Source organism: Molossus molossus, unplaced genomic scaffold, assembly GCF_014108415.1.
Source record: "Molossus molossus isolate mMolMol1 unplaced genomic scaffold, mMolMol1.p scaffold_m16_p_6, whole genome shotgun sequence".
NCBI classification, from domain to species: Eukaryota; Metazoa; Chordata; class Mammalia; order Chiroptera; family Molossidae; genus Molossus; species Molossus molossus.
In genome coordinates this window covers 774303-791076 of record NW_023425399.1, presented here as the reverse complement: position 1 = coordinate 791076, position 16774 = coordinate 774303, and the positions used below count along the sequence as shown (strand labels likewise).

General features: G+C 63.1%; 1 protein-coding gene and 1 long non-coding RNA gene across 10 annotated transcripts; one reads left to right on the top strand and one right to left on the bottom strand.

Moving 5' to 3' along the window:
- Window positions 1-1028: 1028 nt before the first annotated feature.
- LOC118618704 lies at window positions 1029-5074 on the bottom strand. The gene is made up of 3 exons (XR_004957085.1): window positions 5024-5074; window positions 1492-1619; window positions 1029-1274 (listed from the first exon to the last, which is right to left on the bottom strand). It is a non-coding gene; the product is annotated as an uncharacterized LOC118618704 (long non-coding RNA).
- SLC17A9 (solute carrier family 17 member 9) lies at window positions 4065-15628 on the top strand. 9 transcript variants are annotated; one of them, XM_036245106.1, is made up of 13 exons: window positions 4065-4151; window positions 8008-8205; window positions 8565-8704; window positions 9961-10060; window positions 11040-11170; window positions 11612-11708; window positions 11849-11945; window positions 12508-12595; window positions 13212-13246; window positions 13579-13694; window positions 14599-14654; window positions 14828-14857; window positions 15378-15614. In XM_036245106.1, exons 1-13 carry the CDS (start codon window positions 4093-4095, stop codon window positions 15539-15541), a joined length of 1311 nt encoding a protein of 436 aa, XP_036100999.1. In that variant the 5' UTR covers window positions 4065-4092; the 3' UTR covers window positions 15542-15614. The 9 variants fall into 9 exon arrangements, with proteins under 9 accessions (XP_036100999.1, XP_036101004.1, XP_036101003.1 ...); XM_036245111.1 differs by having other exon boundaries at window positions 15373-15511; XM_036245110.1 differs by lacking the exon at window positions 12508-12595 and having other exon boundaries at window positions 11040-11150; window positions 15378-15628.
- The last annotated feature ends 1146 nt before the right edge of the window (window positions 15629-16774 follow it).

Genomic DNA, 16774 nt, shown 5'->3' with positions numbered 1-16774 from the left:
CCCCCCCACCCACCCCCAGTCTGGAACCTTTCCAAAGCACAGGGGTTATTGCAACGCAAATGAGAACTCACTTGTTTTGCCATTTGAATGAAGGTTCCCAGGCTCTGGAAAAGGCACACGTTCACTGGGGGTGACTTTGCCTGCTGGGTTCGGACAGCCAGGCTCACAGGCCCAGTCTGACCAGGTTCGGAAGAAGGTCTGCCAGGCTCGTTTGTACCCAGCTCTAACCGAAGGACAAGCAAAGAGCTCCCAACTGGGGACGAGTGCATCCTGTCCGCGTGGACCTTGCTGAGGCCTGCAGTGTGTGGGGCAGGTCATGCCGGAGCCCCCTGCCAGCTGTGGACCCCGAGTGCAGGCTCCCTGCTGCGGGGTGGGGGACGGACAGCTCGCATCGCAGCAAGACATCGAGGATGCCACTGTGCACTGGCCTGCCATGGCTGCCAGGTGCAGGGTACCCCGGGGTCCGGGGGGGAGTGTGCGAGCCGAGTCACCAGCGAGAGGTGACAGTGTTCTCTGCCTGGCTGTGACGCCTCACTCCACAGACACATCGGCGGGCTTTGCTCAGGCAAGCCAGGTTTTCTGTCCCACAGACCACGGCACCTGACCGTGTTTTCCCAACTGGCTTTTGAAAGTGAAGGGAGCCAGCGAGGATGCCCCTGCCGGGCGGGAGGGCCTGGAGGGAGGCAGTGTGAGGGACGGTGCAGGTCCTCGGGTAGCCACAGGTTCGTGGAGTCACGTGTCTTCAGTCTCCCACTGCAGTCGTATTCTTGGAACGAGACAGACATGTCGAGTAGCGCTCGGAAGGCAGGCAGCAACTCACCAGCGCTCAGCACGAGCTGCTGCAGACCTTCAGGGGTCCCACCTGCAGCACCCGCGTTGCACTTCATCCCGGGAAGTTGTACGTTCTTTTTTTTCAAGTTATGTTTTATTTATTTTTTTAGAGAGAGAGGAAGGGAGAGGGAGAGAGAGAGATGGAAACAATGAGAGAGAAACATCGATCCGCTGCCTCCTGCACGCCCCCTACCGGGGATTGAGCTGAAACCCGGGCTTGTGCCCTGACTGGGAATAGAATTGGGACCTCTTGGTGCACAGGATGATGACCAACCAGCTGAGCCACACTGGTCGGGCAGTTGTACACAGTTCTGTCCTTGATTGTCTCGGCTTGAAAGGCGGGTGCCCCCTGCATGGGTTCACGTGAATTGTGTCCAGAGTTGATTCCTTACTGTTTACCTTTTTTTTAATCCTCACCCGAGGAGATGTTTTTTTGCATTTGTCTTCAGATACAGCGGGAGGAGGTGAGAGAAAAACATTGATGTGAGAGAGACACATCGACTGGCTGCCACCCACGCGACCCAACCAGGGCCAGGACAAACTGCAACCGAGGTACGTGCCCCTAGCAGGAACCAAACCTGGGACTCTGGTCCGCAGGCCGGAGCTCTAACTGCTGAGCCACACCGGCCAGGGCCCTTACTGTTTACTGTTTACTCTTACCTGTCGTTATCTTCAGGAAGAACTGTGCCTGCCGGGCTGCAAAGGGGACAGAGGTGACATGTGGGAGGGGTGTGAGGTCTGCATTTCACAGAAAGCTGTGCTGGGTGTGGCCCTGGAGCCTGCAAAACCTGCGACATGAGCAGAAGGTGTGAGTTAACCATAAACCTTTACGGTTGGGCTCCGCAGCACGGGAAGTAAAGGAAGAGCCCCCAAAACGGAGGTGGAACCAACACCCTGCGAGGAGGCTCAGTCCCTGACCGCCTTTCTCCTGCACACCAGGTGTCAAACCGGCTACTGTAATTCTCTCCATACATGTCCCCCAGGCATTCCCCACCTGAACCTCCAGGACGGTTGGGCAGAGGCAGCTCCCAGGATCAGCTGGGAGCCTGAACGGTGTGTGTCCAGCCTGGTCACTGCCAGCACCAAGTGTTTCCAGGCTCCCTTTGGAATGTGACAGTTTGTCTAGCAATGCTGGCTGCCACCCAAACCTTCCGCCTCAGGACAGGGAGGGGCCAGATGCTTGCTTGGGAGCCCACTTTCGGTCACACCTCGCCCACCCTCGCGCACCCACAGCTCCTGTCAGCCCCCTGTTCCACCCTGGCCAGAGCCCCCAGTACTCTAGTGGCCTTGTCCTCCCTGCCTCCACCCTGGCCGCCCTGAGCTATCCAGGTGAACTGTGCTCTCTGACAGCTCCCACCCTCACCCCCTTGTGAGCTCTGCGGCCTCCCAGCCTGGGGCCTGCGCTGCCCCCACCGCTCTTGCCTCCACCAGCCCCTGCGACTCTGGAGCTCGCCTTCAGGCCTGCACACCTGAGTGGGTTGCCCCCCCCCCTCCTTCCCTCGGACAGCCTTCTCGCACATCTATTCAGGGACGCCGCCCAGCCCAGCCCAGCCCTTTTGCAGAAATAGCCGTTCTCTATTTATTCTTCCCTGTGTTGTTTCTCCCCGCCCAGATCATTAGCTCCAGGAGGAAAGGGACTTTGTGTAGTCAAATAACAAGTGTCCATGACAGTCTGGCCGTGTGGCGCAGTGGTTGAGCATGACCCAGCACCAAGAGGTGGCCAGTTCGATTCCCAGTCAGGACACAGGCCCAGGTTGTGGGCCTGATCCCCAGTATGGGGCATGCAGGAGGCGGCCAGTCGATGTTCTTTCTCATCGCTGTTTCTGTCTCGCTCCCCTTCTCACTTTCTCTCTCTCTAAAATCAATAAGGGAAAAAAATAAATAAAACAAAAAACAAGTGTCCATGACAGTGTGGTTCTTCATAGAAAACGACCACAGCCCTGGCCCGTTTGGCTCAGCAGTTAGAGCGTCGGCCTGCGGTCCACAGAGACCGAATTCGGTTCCCGCTAAGGGCACGTACCTCGGTTGCAGTTTGTCCCCGGCCCTGGTTGGTCGTGCGGGTGGCAGCCACTTGATGTGTCCCTTTCACGTCGATGTTTCTCTCTCTCTTCCTCTCTCTCCCTCCCACTCTACCTGAACAAAGAATGGAAAGATGTCCTCGGGCAAGGATGATAAAAAAAAGAAAAGAAAAAGAAAAGGACCACCGGAGAGCCCGGTGCAACAGGTGAAGGTGAACTCCCAGGCAAAGAATGGGTCAGCAGCACTCAAACTTCTCAGCGGTGGGCTCGGGCTCCTGGGGGAAATCAACCTCTCTCCACTACGATCCTTTGGACAGAAAAGTAGCCCCCTGGTCAGCACGTGTGAAAGGAGCCAGGCCGGTGAAGCCCTGGGGCAGAGGGTGCACGACCGCCGGTGGGCACGCTGTTCAAGGCCCAGAAACACGGAGGGAGGGCCACTCTGCGGTGCAGGGATGCTTTAGGCTCTTCCTAAGTGCAGGAGATGCCTCTAGAGGGCCTGGTGTGGCAGGACCGGGCCCAGTCTCTGGGCCCTGTGTGGAGGGCAGATGGAGGTGGGTGGAGTGTCTGAGCAGGTAGCAGCTCCGGGAGAAGCAGCCAGAAGGCTGGTCCCTGCCGGTCACCCCAGCCTTCAGGCCTCTCCGTTCTGGCGGAGCCCCCCAGTGGGCATGAGACCCGCTGCGGAGGCTTCGCAGATGAGGGCCCTGGGGCCCCAGCTCTGGCCCTCAAAGATCTATTTGGAAAGTTGCTTACACCTGCGTCTCACTGTCCCCTCACCTGGATAAGACCACCCCGGGTTCCATTTGATGGGCACACAGCCCGGCGAGGTGGGGACCAGCCACCCCCATTTACAAATGGGGCAGCAGCCCCGCCCCCTCCCCACGCTCACCCGGGCCCAGCGCCTCCAAAGCCCCATCTGCCCCGGGCGCTGCAGGGGAGTCCCGAGCGGCCGCCGGTGGGGGGAGGGGCGGGGTGTGGGGGAGCGGATGCGGGCGCCCCAGGAGCCGGGTGGATGGAGCGCCTGACCCGCAGAGGCACCGGGCGCGGCCTCCGGGACAGACATCCGCAGGGCGGGACCCAGAGGGGCGCTCCGCCTGCTGCCCCCTCCCCCGCACCGCGGTGGCCCTCCGGGGCGACACGTCCTGGGAGGGCCGGACGGAAGCGCTGCTAAGACTGACACGTGGACTTGGGCGGCGCTGCCGGCGGGACGGGCTCGGACGCCCTGCGCTGTGGCCATCAGTGCCCGATGCAGCCGCCCCCGGACGAAGCCCGCAGGGACCCGGCGGAGGACACCCAGTGGTCCAGGTAGGGGCCCTGCGCAGGGGGTGGCCAGGGGAGGGCCCTGTGCGGAGACGTCCCGCTGCTCCTCCTGGGGGGCAGGAGTGCACAGTCGGGTCCCTCCTTTTCACCCAGTCCCGGGCCCTCTCCGGGCTCCTGGGGCCTGCAGATCATACAGGCAGGGGGCCCTCTGGGAGGCCTGCCTGGGGTAGGGAGCCTCCTCCTGGCTGTGTCCCGCCTGGTCTCACATTCTGCTACTGACCTTGCCGGTCCGGCCACACAGTAGGACCACACCTGAGAGCACAGAGGAGCAGTTCGGTCACCACATGGGGCAGGCAGGGGCTGGTCACGGGCACACGCTGGAGCCCGAGGCTGGGCGGCTGAGTGCCCCCACCACCGGCCAGGTGATGTGGACGAGGTCCCTGGGGGAGAAGTCGGCAATGGGGGAGGACGGGCCCAAGCAGGTCGCCGGCTCCTTTTCGAATCCGTTTCTACTACAGTGTGTAGACAGAGAACGAGGCGGGAGCCCCGGCCACCAAGGCTCAGCTGTGGACTGAGGACAGGCCAGCGGGACCTGGGCCCAGAGTCAGGCTCTGAAATTCCAAGGCTTGTCCACCTCCAGCGTTGAGTCCCTGGGAACCTGCTCTCGGGCCTCCCTGTTGCATTTGGCGGCAGGACACTGGCACCTTCCTGCCCCTGTGCCCCCAGCACGGGGTTGCAGGGAGGCCCTATGGGACAGTCCCCCAGCGTTGGGACCCAGATAAAGGCAAAGCTACTGGGGAGAGTGGAGAGGCTGACATTCATAAGAAGCCTTCCAGCCCTGCCTGGTTTGACTCCGGTTAGAGCATCAGCCTGCAGACCAATGAGTCCCGGGTTCGATTCCAGTCAAGGGCACCTACCTGGGTTGCGGTTCGTCCCCAGCTCTGGTCGGGGTCGTATGGGAGGCAACCAGTCGATGTGTCCCTCTCACATCGATGTTTCTCTCTCCCTCTCCCTCTCTCTTCCTTCCTCCCACTCTATCTGATGATAAATAGAAAAATATCCTTGGGTGAGGACTCAAAACAAAAACACATAAGGAGCTTTCCAGAGCCAGGAGACTCCCTGTGGACAGGGCACGGAGCAGGGAGGAGGCCGGCTCAACGAGAGGGTGACCACACAGCCCGAGCCACAGCCCCGGCCTCTCCCAGGCTAGATTAGGGACGGTTAGGGGTGTGCCTGGACCAGGGGTGCTTTTGGCCAGCCTCTCCCTCACTTCCTTCCCCTGCACCCTGCTGGTTATCAGGGTGGGGCCACGCTCTCAGCTTGAGCCAGGTGGCAGGCTGGATAGGCAGCTGGCCCCCTGGGCAGAGGTTATTGCTCAGGGCTATGGAATATTCTGCAAACTTCTCAACCAGGTGATGGTTTAATAGCCTGGGCTGGCTCTGCCGTTACTACTTCCCTCTGGTGACTGTAAAACGGCACCTGAGTCCCAGGACGTCTGCAGGGGTCTGTGGGGCCCCCGGGGAGTCGTGCTCAGCGGGGGGTGAAGGCTGTTTACACCCCTGAGTGATAATAATGATAATAATAGTAAAAGCTACTGCCCCCGGCTCTGCATGCCCTCTGCCGGGACTGCCATTGGACTGCCACGTCTGTGCTCAGCAACCCAGGAGTCAGGGCCACTGTGCAGCCACCTCCCAGGTGTGGGGGCGGCCGGCAGCCTTGTCCTCTTGTCCGCAGTCCTCCAGTCCCATGGTGCCCACACAGTTCCCTTTTCTGAATCAAGGGGCCACGTGACCACCTGTTTGCTTGGCCGTGGACGGGCTTGCACACGGGCCGTTTCAGGAAGCAGACGTTCCAGTGGCTTCACAAGAGTTGGGGGCACAGGCCTGAGGCCCAGGGCCAGGCCACGTGGCGAGAGGAAGCTGGCAGCCTCTCCTGCCCGGCCCTGCTGCAAGATTGGGCCTTCTGGGTCCGCGTCGCCTCCTGCCGCCAGACTTCCTCACTGTGTCCCCAGCAGCTGTGAAGGGCGTCCCTCTGCCCCCCTCGCTGACACAGCCCCCCAGCTTAGGAACAGGCCTGTGGGGGCCTCCAGGGCCCAGAGAGAAAGCAGGCAGTACCTTGCCCCACGCGGCTCCCAGGGCAGTGCCCGTACAAGCGCCTCACCCCAGAGCCCACTCGTTTGGAAGCTGATGGGCCTTTCTTGACCTCTGTAGCCCGAAGGAGGCCGGGGGCAGCTTGGATCTGACCTCCCAGAGAGAGTTCGTCTCTGCTGTTTCTAACTGGAAGTTCCACCCAGAGAGCAAACAGAGCCAGGCTCTCAGGGTCGTTCTCAAGGTGTGCCTGAGGGAGGGCGAGTTGGGGGCACCGTCCCCTCTGGACGCAGGGGACCCTTCACTGTTTTGACCACCTAAAGGAATAAAGTCCCATTTTATTTATTTTTCTTTTTTTCCATGCTCACCCAAGGATATGTTTTCATTGAATTTTAGAGAGAGGAAGGAAGGGAGAGAGAGAGAAACGTAGGTGTCCTCACTGAGAATCGAACCTGCTACCTTTTGGTGTACGGGATGCTGCTGCAATGAACTGAGCCACCCGGCCAGGGCCAGTGCCCCCTTTCAGACGCACCTCTGGGCCGGGCCGTCTGTGGGGAGTGATGGTCGTGATCCTACGCCCTCCGCTGTCCGGTCTACCCGGGTGGCGAAAGACCAAACCGCCACGCATGGGCTTGCAGAGGCTGTGTGCAGGGGCACAGGGAAACCGAGGGCCGGGGGGCCCCCAAGACGAGCATTGGGGGTCACGGCACTGCCGAGGAGCAGGCCCATCCACGGGGTCCTTTGCCAGCTCCCACAGGTGGGCTCAGCCTGGCTGGCCAGCCTGACTTGGATGGCAGCTCAGGCTGCCCGGCTCTGTGTCCTTAGTAAGCTCATGCCTGTGGGCAAGACCAAGTGCAGGCAGGACCCTGAGTCCCCCACAGGCTGCTCAAGGCCTCGCCACTGTCCTGACCAGCCACCCCCACTCTCAGGGATGTCACAAAGACAGGAAAGTCAGCGGGGTGCCTACTCCCCGCCGCCATCTCCCGCCTGTGCAAAGTAGGCTGTGTCTCGTGGAGGGGGTCACGAAACCACGAAGGCAGCGTGGTCTCCCCTGAGGTCAGAGTCCCAGTTTGTCACAGGCAGTAAGCTGGTGTTGACACACAGTCGCAGACCGAAGTCCACAGCGTGCCAGGCCTCTGCCCCATGGCCCAGGGCTCATGGGCCCCCGCAGGCGCTAGGTCCTCATGGCAGGTCTCCTGGGCGCCTCCTGCCTCCCTCTCTGACCGCCCTTGGTTTTGGCGACGGACAGTCGAGGACGCCAGCCAGGAGCTCTGTGGACACGCCCTCTGTGGACATTTGTCAGGCGGCCTTCTAGCAGCCAGCTACCGCACCCCTGCCCAGGTTCTTCCAAGAGGCCCCACAGCACCGTGTCCCCCCGCTAGTCGCCTAGCACCGCCTGCCCAAGGTCCTCTGCTGGGCAGACCCAGCTTTTCTGGGGACCCTGTAGGACCCACTGTCCTGCCCCCAACCTGTGGTTGGTCCCACCCCAGCTGTGGGACTCTCCCTCTCTGCCTCTACTGGGGTCCTCTTGCCCAGCATGCCGCCCCCTGGTGGGCTCCAGCCATAAGCTCCCGCCTGGCTGCCTTCCTGGGTCGGGTTGCCTTGGTCCTGGACAGCAGCTCCCCAACCGTGGTTTATTTAAGCCACCCCACAGCCAGCCCTGTGGGCGGCTCCAAACCTCTGCTGTTAGCGACATTCCTTGAGTCTGTCTCTTCTCCCGGGAGTCGACGGGTAGCATTTAGACGTCTGGGAGGTGCCATGTGCTTCTATCGGACTCTGCCCCTCTGGGCCTGACCGCTCCTCCCCTCCCCCAGGCCCGAGTGCCAGGCATGGACGGGGACGCTGCTGCTGGGCACGTGCCTGCTGTACTGTGCCCGTGTCTCCATGCCCGTCTGCACCGTCTCCATGAGCCAGGACTTCGGCTGGAACAAGAAGGAAGCTGGCATCGTGCTCAGCAGCTTCTTCTGGGGCTACTGCCTGACTCAGATCGTGGGCGGCCACCTGGGGGACCGGTAACTGCCGCCCCACCCCCCTCACTGGGCTGGAGAGCTCTTGGGGGAGGGCCTCCTAGGAATTCCTGTGGGGAGAGGCCCCCAGAGGAGGCTGGAGCTGGGAGACCCGAGGTCCAGGGGTTTGAGGGTGCATCCTAGTGAGAGCTCTGGGGGCGATGGGGATGGACAGACTGACTGGACCGGGTGCTGTCACCCTCGGCCGCCTCCGCAGAGGGGTGTGGCACAGCGTGACCCAGAGGGCAGCTCTGAGGAGGGGTGGCCCGGGCTCCCACCCCTGGTGTCTCCCCAGCAGGATCTCGGGTCCTGCAGCTCAGCCCGGCCTCTCAGCCCCTTGGTCACCACCCTCTTGTCCCTTCCAGCGTCGGGGGTGAGAAGGTCATCCTGCTGTCAGCCTCTGCCTGGGGCCTCATCACTGCCGCCACCCCGCTGCTCGCGCACCTGGGCAGCGCCCACCTGGTCTTCATGACCTTCTCGCGCATCCTCACGGGCTTGCTCCAAGGTAGGCACCCCGCAGGGGCTCCCCTCGTGCTGCTGGCATTCGACCCTGTCACGGGGAGAGCGTGCACGTGTGCTCCGGCGTGTGCCTGCGTGGGGCAGGTGGGCAGCCTGGCCTCATGACGCCGGGGCATCTGAGCAGTGTCCGTTTAGAACATCACACATCCTCCAGGCCAGCAAGGCCACTCAGGGACCCCGGTGGCAGCCGGACTGCTGTGTGACTACTGTCCACGCTGAGAGGCTGACGGACATGGTGGGGGCACCCGGGCTCTGGTCGCATCCGACTCCTGGAGACAGCCCCAAAGACCCCCTTAGCCCAGGGGAACAGGTGGTGCCCAGCCCCCACTCCCGGGACCCAATGCCTCTGAGCTCCCGCCTGCCCCAGCCAGGCATCTGACAGCGTCAGTCTCCTGGGTACCACCCCAGTGCGTGGATTCTGGGCCCTTCCTCAGCACATAACTCTGCCGGCCCCTGGTGACCCCCTCACATCTTGGGACAGGGCATGGGCCCTGGGGAGCCCAGTTGTCCTGGAATTGGCTTGTGCCTATTTTCTGACCAGCCTCCCAGGTCAGGCCCCTGGGTGGTCCTGGTGGACCAGTCCCTGTGCTCCTGTGAGCCACCCCACGTGGTCCCCATGTGGCTCGTGGCTGGTGCTCTCTGCGGCTGACGGAGGTCCCAGGGCTGGGCTGTGAGGCGCCCTCTGGGTGACCCGCAGCTCAGCCTGTTTCTCCTCACCCTCTTGAGAGACCAAAGGACTGCTCTGTGTGCTGGTCTGTGGCCCATTATGGGGGACAGACTGGCCTCCAGGGGCAGCTGTCACTCTGGGTGACTGGCACTCTGTGTGGGCAGGGACCAAGTCCTGTTCCATTCCCCAGCCTCTTATCCCCCACCTGGCTGCTTTTGGAGAAAACCGAGGTGCCACAGCAAGAGCTGAAGTCCCCAGTGCCGTTTTTTAAAAATTAGATTATGACAAAATTACAGATTCACAGGAAGTTGTAGAGAAATCTACGGGAGGTTCTGTGCTCTCTCCTGCCTCCTTGTGGTGACATCAAGTAGCTACAGGGCAGCATCACATCAGGACCCAGCACGGGCCGTTTGGGTCTCACCGAGTATGTGCACTGTGCGTGTGTGTGTGTGCACGTGGACACGTCACGCGTGTTCCAGGACTGTAGAGCTGGTGGCTATGCAAGCCGGGCGACAGTGGGAGCAGTCTTCCCTGGGACCCCGCGCCCGCGAGTCTGCATTCTCTGCTCCTTCCAGGGGTGTACTTCCCTGCGCTGACCAGCCTGCTGTCCCAGAAGGTCCGGGAGAGCGAGCGAGCCTTCACCTACAGCACCGTGGGGGCCGGCTCCCAGTTCGGGTAAGCCCCAGCCTCGGGGACCAGGAGAGGCAAAGCCTCCGCAGAGCCCCACAGGCGGTGGGACAGGCCACCTGGGCACATCTTAGCCCAGGGTGATGTGGGTCTGGCTGGCTCTGTGCTCTGGGGAGGCGCTGGCTGCTCCCATCACTGTGCAGAGGTTCTGGGGGCAGGTGCCCTGGGCCTTGGGCTCCAGCGTGTGGGCCAGGACCGCCGCGCTTCCGATCAGTGTGGAGCCCCTGGATTGGCGGGGGCGTTCCGACGGGGCGGGGCGCGTCCGACGGGGCGGGGCCTGCACTGAGCCTGCAGGGCGTGTCACGGTCTGGATGTCTCCCTTCCTGACGGGGCTGCGTGACCCCAGGCTCAGAGCCCTCACTTCGCTGCTCCAAGACCTAAGCAAGAATCCAGAGGGGCAAGGGGTGCTCGTGGGTGGACTGGAGCAGCCCAAATCAGAACCCAGGGCACGCAGGGCAAGGTGACTTTCGGAGAAGCAATACCGGAGCCCAGGAAACATTCCCGATTTATTTCCACGTCACCCGGGTGGCCTGGGCCCGTGGCGGGGGCAGGGAAATGGGGGCTCAGAGAGGCAGCGACCCCCACAGACCCAGTGACCTCAATCCAGGGCCCAGTTGTTTTCTCCTTTAATGTCTCCTGGCCAAGCGTTGGCAGACGGGCACAGTGGAGAAGCAGCCCCCGAACAGACCGTCCAGTGATGTGCAGGAGGCGAGGGCCCCGGGGTACTTGGGATTTCGTTTAGAAGGACCCACACTGCAATTGCAGGCCCCCTGGAAGGCCAGGGAGCAAGACAGGGCCCCTGTGCCACGTCTTGGCCACGCAGCTGTGCCTGAGTGCACTGTGGCCATGTGGCAGCCAGGGTCTCCTGAACACGCCCAGGCACTCAACTCGTACGGGGTGGGCTTGTCCAGGTGCCTCCTTTCCTGGGTGAAGCCAAGGTCATGGCCATGGTCCTCCGTTGTTCCAGGACGCTGGTGACAGGGGCGGTGGGCTCCTTGCTCCTGGACTGGTACGGCTGGCAGAGCGTCTTCTACCTCTCGGGTGGCCTCACCCTGCTGTGGGTGTGTTACGTGTACAGGTACCTGCTGAGCGAACAAGGTAACTGTGGCCAGGTAGGCGCAGCCCGCGAATGTGGCCACCCAGGAGGGGCCAGGGCCTGGAGCCGGGCCTCTCAGGCTGCCACCAAACATGATAATCACAGGACAGCCACTCAGGGGACCAGGGGCTGCGGCTCCGTCCCAGACAGGGTCCTCAGAAAACATGCCCGTTCTGGGCCCTGGGTCACAGTTACCCCCACGTTCAGCGCTGAGTGGTCCGCTGAGCCGAGAGTCAGACCGCGGAAAGGGAGCAGGAGGACTCGGAGCTGGGGGGCAGAGGGAGGACCAGAAAAGTTTGTTCAAACCCAACACAAACATGGACCCTCCAAGGCCCTGGACACGGGGAGGGGGTCTCAGGGAGCTGCCCCCAGTCACAGCGCTCAGGGCAGCTCTCGCTCCTGGTCCTGAATAGATGTCACACGGGCACCCCTTGCTCCCCCAGATCTCTTCCTGGCCTTGGGCATTCTGGCGCAAGGCCTGCCGATGGCCAAGAAACCCAGGGTGCCCTGGAGACAGCTCTTCCGGAAGCCTTCTGTCTGGTGAGCCGGCCGCCGGGTCACCTTGTGGGGCGGGGCGGAGGTGGGCACACTGCGGTCCCAGCCCCGACTGGTCACAAGCAGGGTCTCCCAGGGCCTCCGGCCGCCCAGCACTGGTGGACCCGAGTGCACTGTCCCTGCAGGGCGGCCATCTTCTCTCAGCTCTCAGCGGCCTGCTCCTTCTTCATCCTGCTGTCCTGGCTGCCGACCTTCTTCAAGGAGACTTTCCCCAGCTCCAAGGTGGGTCTGCCCGGGTCCCACAGGGTGGGGCTGCACCGCATGGCTGGCTCCACCCCTGGTGTACAGATGGCCCCTGCGGCCCTGATGCCCGAGGGCCTGTGGCCCGGAGACGACCCCCCACCGGGCCGGCACCTGGCCTGGCCTCTCAGGAAGGCACAGCGCCTCCACCCCACCCTGGTGCCCTCACCTCCAGGGCCGTGACCCTGAATGGAGCCCTGGCCGGGCCTGGCTGGCCATCTGTGGATGGTCCTTCCTGAGGAGGGGCCAGGCAGGGGCCCGATGTGAACAGGGCTGTCACCTGCCGGTCAGCTCGGCTCGCTCCACCCAGCCATCTGGCCACCCTCCTGGGCCTAGCGGCCAGGACACCCCGAGCTGTGCGTTCCCGGGCCGGGAGTGTGTGCCCTCCACCCCTCTTGCCCTGGGAGACTGAGCTGCAGGGGAGACAGCTGGAGGCCCAGCACTGGGGGACGGTTACATTAGGGAGGCCGCCCCCGGGAGTGGGGGTGGGGGTGGGGGCTGCTGCCATCCTGGCCGCCTCTGAGATCCTCTTCCCTCCTTGCAGGGCTGGGTCTTCAATGTGGTGCCCTGGCTGGTGGCCATTCCTGCCAGTCTGTTCAGCGGGTTTCTCTCTGACCATCTCATCAGTCAGGGTGAGCCCTGGGGACCGGATGCGCCACAAGCCAGGGCCCCGCCTCACCTTGGGAGACGGGGAGGCGCCCTCCTGGGAGGCAGCTACGGCCATGGCCCCTGAGGACCAAGCTGGGAGACGAGACCCCTGGCCCTTCAGAGCCAGCGCAGGGTGGGCCCGTGGGAGCCTGGCTCCCGGGCTGACTCAGCAGGTGACTCCCCTGGCCTCAGTTTCCCCATTAAGGGTGGGCTTGGGATGCCCTGAGAGGATCCGAGTCCCCCTGTGACTGTGGAGTCACCTCCCAAGGGCTGGGTGCCACCCCCAATCCTCTTCCGAGGTGGAAAGGGCACCTGGTGGGGTCAGAGGTCAGTCAGGTGTGAGCCCAGGACCCAAGTGCACATCTGTAAGTGTCTGCGTGGCCTCCCTCCTGTGTGCCTGCCCAACCTCTGCCCCCGGTGGGTGCAGACCAACCAGAGTGGATGCGGGCACACCCTCCGCGACAATGCCGCGGCTTGAGCCCGGCTCGCCTCCCCCTGCTCCCTCCTGCAGCCCTGCCCGGGTTGCCCTGTGGGTGTGAGTGGGGGGCTGTCAATGCCAACAGGCCAGTGAGAACGTGTCCTGGTCTCCCCTCTGTCCAGGTTACAGAACCATCGCCGTGCGGAAGTTCATGCAGGTAGGGAGGCTGTGGGAGGCTGAATGGACACCTGTGTGGTCCTGGGACCTGAGGGTCGTATCCCCAACCCACCTGATCCAGAGGCAACTGGTGTAACAGGGCGGTCGGAGGGCACCCTGGGCAGTGTAGGGAGCCGGCTCGGTCACCCTTCTCAGGGCTGTGGGCACTCTCTGCCCCTCTGAGCCCCGGCGCCCGCTTCTGGGCCTGGGTTTGCTCACATCCGTGGGGTGTCCACTTTAGCTTTGCCCAGTGGGGATGGCTTACTATGGAGCTTGTCCCACACGTCCCCTGGGGGTGCCCCAGCCCCGCCTGACACCAGGGTTCGTCCGCAGGTGATGGGACTGGGCCTGTCCAGCGTTTTCGCCCTGTGTTTGGGTCACACCTCGAGCTTTTGCAAGTCCGTATTCTTTGCGTCAGCCTCCATCGGCCTGCAGACCTTCAACCACAGGTGAGGGCGCCGCCCCCTGCCCACCAGCGCCGCCCGTCTGCCCTCGGGGACCTCCGGCACCACCCGTCCTGGGCGCTCGGGAGCAGCCATCTGGCTCAGGGCCATGTGGAGGGCGGCACGTGGCAGATCTCCACGTGTGAGCCACGGAGGCAGAGGGCTGTCTGGCTGTCAGCCGGCCTGGACCTGGGCCATCTGGAGGAACGAATGCCGTGCGGAGGGGGCTGGGCGAGGAAGCCCCAGTCTCCAGGCTGCTGCTTGTGCCTCTACTGTGAGGGGCCAGCTCCTGTCCTCGGCCCCCGCCCTCCCCAGTGCCCAGCGTCAACCCCGCCTAATCAGAGGAACTTCCTGCGGAGTTGTTTTGGGAACTGGCCATTAAAGGTCATTTTTCAAATTCGTGGACAGCAAAGGAGTGTGCATTTGAGCAAGCTTGCCTTCCTGTTTGTGCATCCGGGGGCTGGGTCCCTGCTCTGTGTCACTACTGAGACGGGAGAGCCAGGGTGGGGAGACTCAGATGGCCCAGGGATGGCCGAGCACCTTGGCCTGGCCGAGCGAGCACCTCGGCTGGGCTGGGTCCCGGGCACCCCGTCATGGCTGAGCACCCTGGCATGACCTGGTACCCCAGCATGGCTGAGCACCTCGGCTGGGCTGGGTCCCAAGCACCCTGGCATGGCTGAGCACCCTTGCATGGTCTGGTACCCCGGCATGGCTGAGCACCCCAGCTTGACAGGGTCCCGAGCACCCCAGCATGGCTGAGTATCCCAGCATGGCTGAGCATCCCAGCTGGGCAGGGTCCCGAGCACCCCCTTGATGTTCTTTGGCTCCAGCTGCTCAGAGGACCTACACTGGTTTTGGGGGGCCAACGGCCCTGGGGTCACTCGCCCATGTCCTTCCCTCTTTCCCACAGTGGCATTTCTGTTAACATCCAGGACCTGGCCCCGTCCTGCGCTGGCGTGCTCTTCGGTGAGGACTGCAGCCCCTGTATGACTAGGAAGCGCTGCCCCCCCCCCCACCAGGGCATGCTCAGCCCACCTCGTCCCCTCCCCAAGCTCTCAGGGGCTGCTCCCAGGTGGATTGTCGAGGGAGGGTCACAGGGCGCCTCCTCTGACTGATCCTCCTTTCTGCCCTGTTCACAGGTGTGGCCAACACAGCGGGGGCCTTGGCAGGTGAGAGGTGGGCTGGGGTCCCCGGCCTGAGGTGCTGAGGTGCCTCCTGGCTTCCCACCCCTGTGTCCGCCCACCGCCCCTGGCTCCCGAGGGGGGGACCCTTCAGGGATCCTCAGTGTCAGGCCAGTGAGTGTGTGTGGTGGGCACACAGACCCACTCTGGCCCAGGGAGAGAACAGAGCTGCCTTCGGCATGCTCACCTCCCCCCCAGCCCCACCCACAAATGTGAGTGCAAGCCCCACGGTCCAGGGTCCCCACGCTTCAGTGCCTGGATGACAAGGACAGGCCTCACCCCCCCACCCGGCCCTCCTGCTGCCCTGTCCCCTGTGGGGGACGCAGAGGGACATGGGGGGGTCCCTGCACAGCCTGTGAGGTCTCTGCTCCTCTGAGACTGAGGCTGGCCCTTGGACCCCCAAATTCGGCTCCCCTCTCAGGCCCCCGCCGACCTCTCTTCCAGTCCCCCCCACCTGCCCTGGGGACTGCCTGTCACTCAGCCTGCCTGTCCCTCTCCTCCAGTGCAGGTGTTGTGGGCGTGGGCCTGGGTGGCTACCTGATCGAGACCACGGGCTCCTGGACGTCCGTGTTCAACCTGGTGGCCGCCATCAGCAGCCTGGGGCTGTGCGCCTTCCTGATGTTCGGCAAGGCCCAGCGGGTGGACCTGAGTCCCGGCCGTGAGGACCTCTAGCTGCCCAGCCCACAGCCCCGAGGACCCACTCCGTCAGCCCCCGGGCGGGCGAGCGGCTCAGTCTGAGGGCCTCTCGCTCTGGACCCCAGATGTGCGGCGGAGGAGGGAGGCCTCAGTGGGGTGGGGGGTTGGGGCTGGCGCCGGTGCCCGGCCCTGGTCAGGCCTCGGCCAGTGGTGGAACTGTCAGGGGTGAGCTGAGTTAGTGTAGAGTCAGACGTGTCCCGGCCGCCCGCCTGCCCGTGCGCCGTGCCTGTCACGTGAGTCTGGACTGCAGTTCCCCCCAAACCTGCTTTGCTTTATTTCTCAGCACTCAGGGTGGGGACTGTTCTCTGTGGTGGGCCGTCCTATGCACTGCGGGGTGTTCATCACTGTCCCTGGCCCCCAACACTGTCTCCCGATATCACCAAGTGTCCCCAGGGCAGCTGCCCCCGTGAGGACCACAGCTCTAGAGGAAAGCTGGGGGGCGGGGGGCGGGGGGGGCAGTGAGCTCCAGCCCTTGGGTTGTTTTGGGGACCCAGCCCCTGGCATCCCCCTCGCATGGATCCCTGGAGACCAGAAATGCACTCTGCTTCCCAGCGCCTGGTGACCTCTGCGAGGGGAGCCTGGGCACCCCCAGCCCACCACGTTCCCCAGAGCCAGGCGACCCCCCTTCCCATTCAGGACAGAGGAGCCGTCTCATGAATTAATAATAATAGTAATAGTAATGTTGCCAGATGTCTATGGAGAGAAAAGAAATACAAAAATATGGAAAACCACGCCAAAGCCTTATTTAAATAATGACTGTTAATCTATTTAAAAAGAAGACTGTTACTTTACTAACACAATTTGTAAAGAATAAATGCTTGTTAAAGATTTCTTGAACTCACTCGCGAGGAAACAGTGAAGTGTCACAGACAGGTCCAAGGAGAATCCCCGGGACGGACAGACAGCGGGGCGTCGAGGGGGGCCTGCCTGCGGGTGGGAGTGGGCACTGCTGTAGCTCCCACAGGCCCCGGGCCCCACCCGGCCGTCACTGCCCAGGCCCAGCGTGCGGGGGCTTCCCCCTGCGGTCTCCCCACTTTTGATCAGAAAGAATCTGAAAAAAAAGACTTTCTTGGTGAGTCTGGCCCCGGGTGGGCCTGGCCTGTTGGAGGAGGGGCACTGAGGACGGAAACTTCCCAGAAAGGACTTCTGTGACCTGCTGCCCTGGCGGGAGCCCAGCCCGGGGAACTCCCTGGGACACAGGAATGGGGG

What these genes read in the sequence shown, in the direction of transcription:
- SLC17A9 (XM_036245105.1), top strand. Translation starts at nt 4,093, where the DNA reads ATGCAGCCGCCCCCGGACGAAGCCCGCAGGGACCCGGCGGAGGACACC. An exon ending in GGCGGCCACCTGGGGGACCG is followed by an intron (nt 8,206 to 8,564) that starts GTAACTGCCGCC and finishes TGTCCCTTCCAG; the next exon opens with CGTCGGGGGTGAGAAGGTCA. An exon ending in TTCCGGAAGCCTTCTGTCTG is followed by an intron (nt 11,709 to 11,848) that starts GTGAGCCGGCCG and finishes CTGTCCCTGCAG; the next exon opens with GGCGGCCATCTTCTCTCAGC.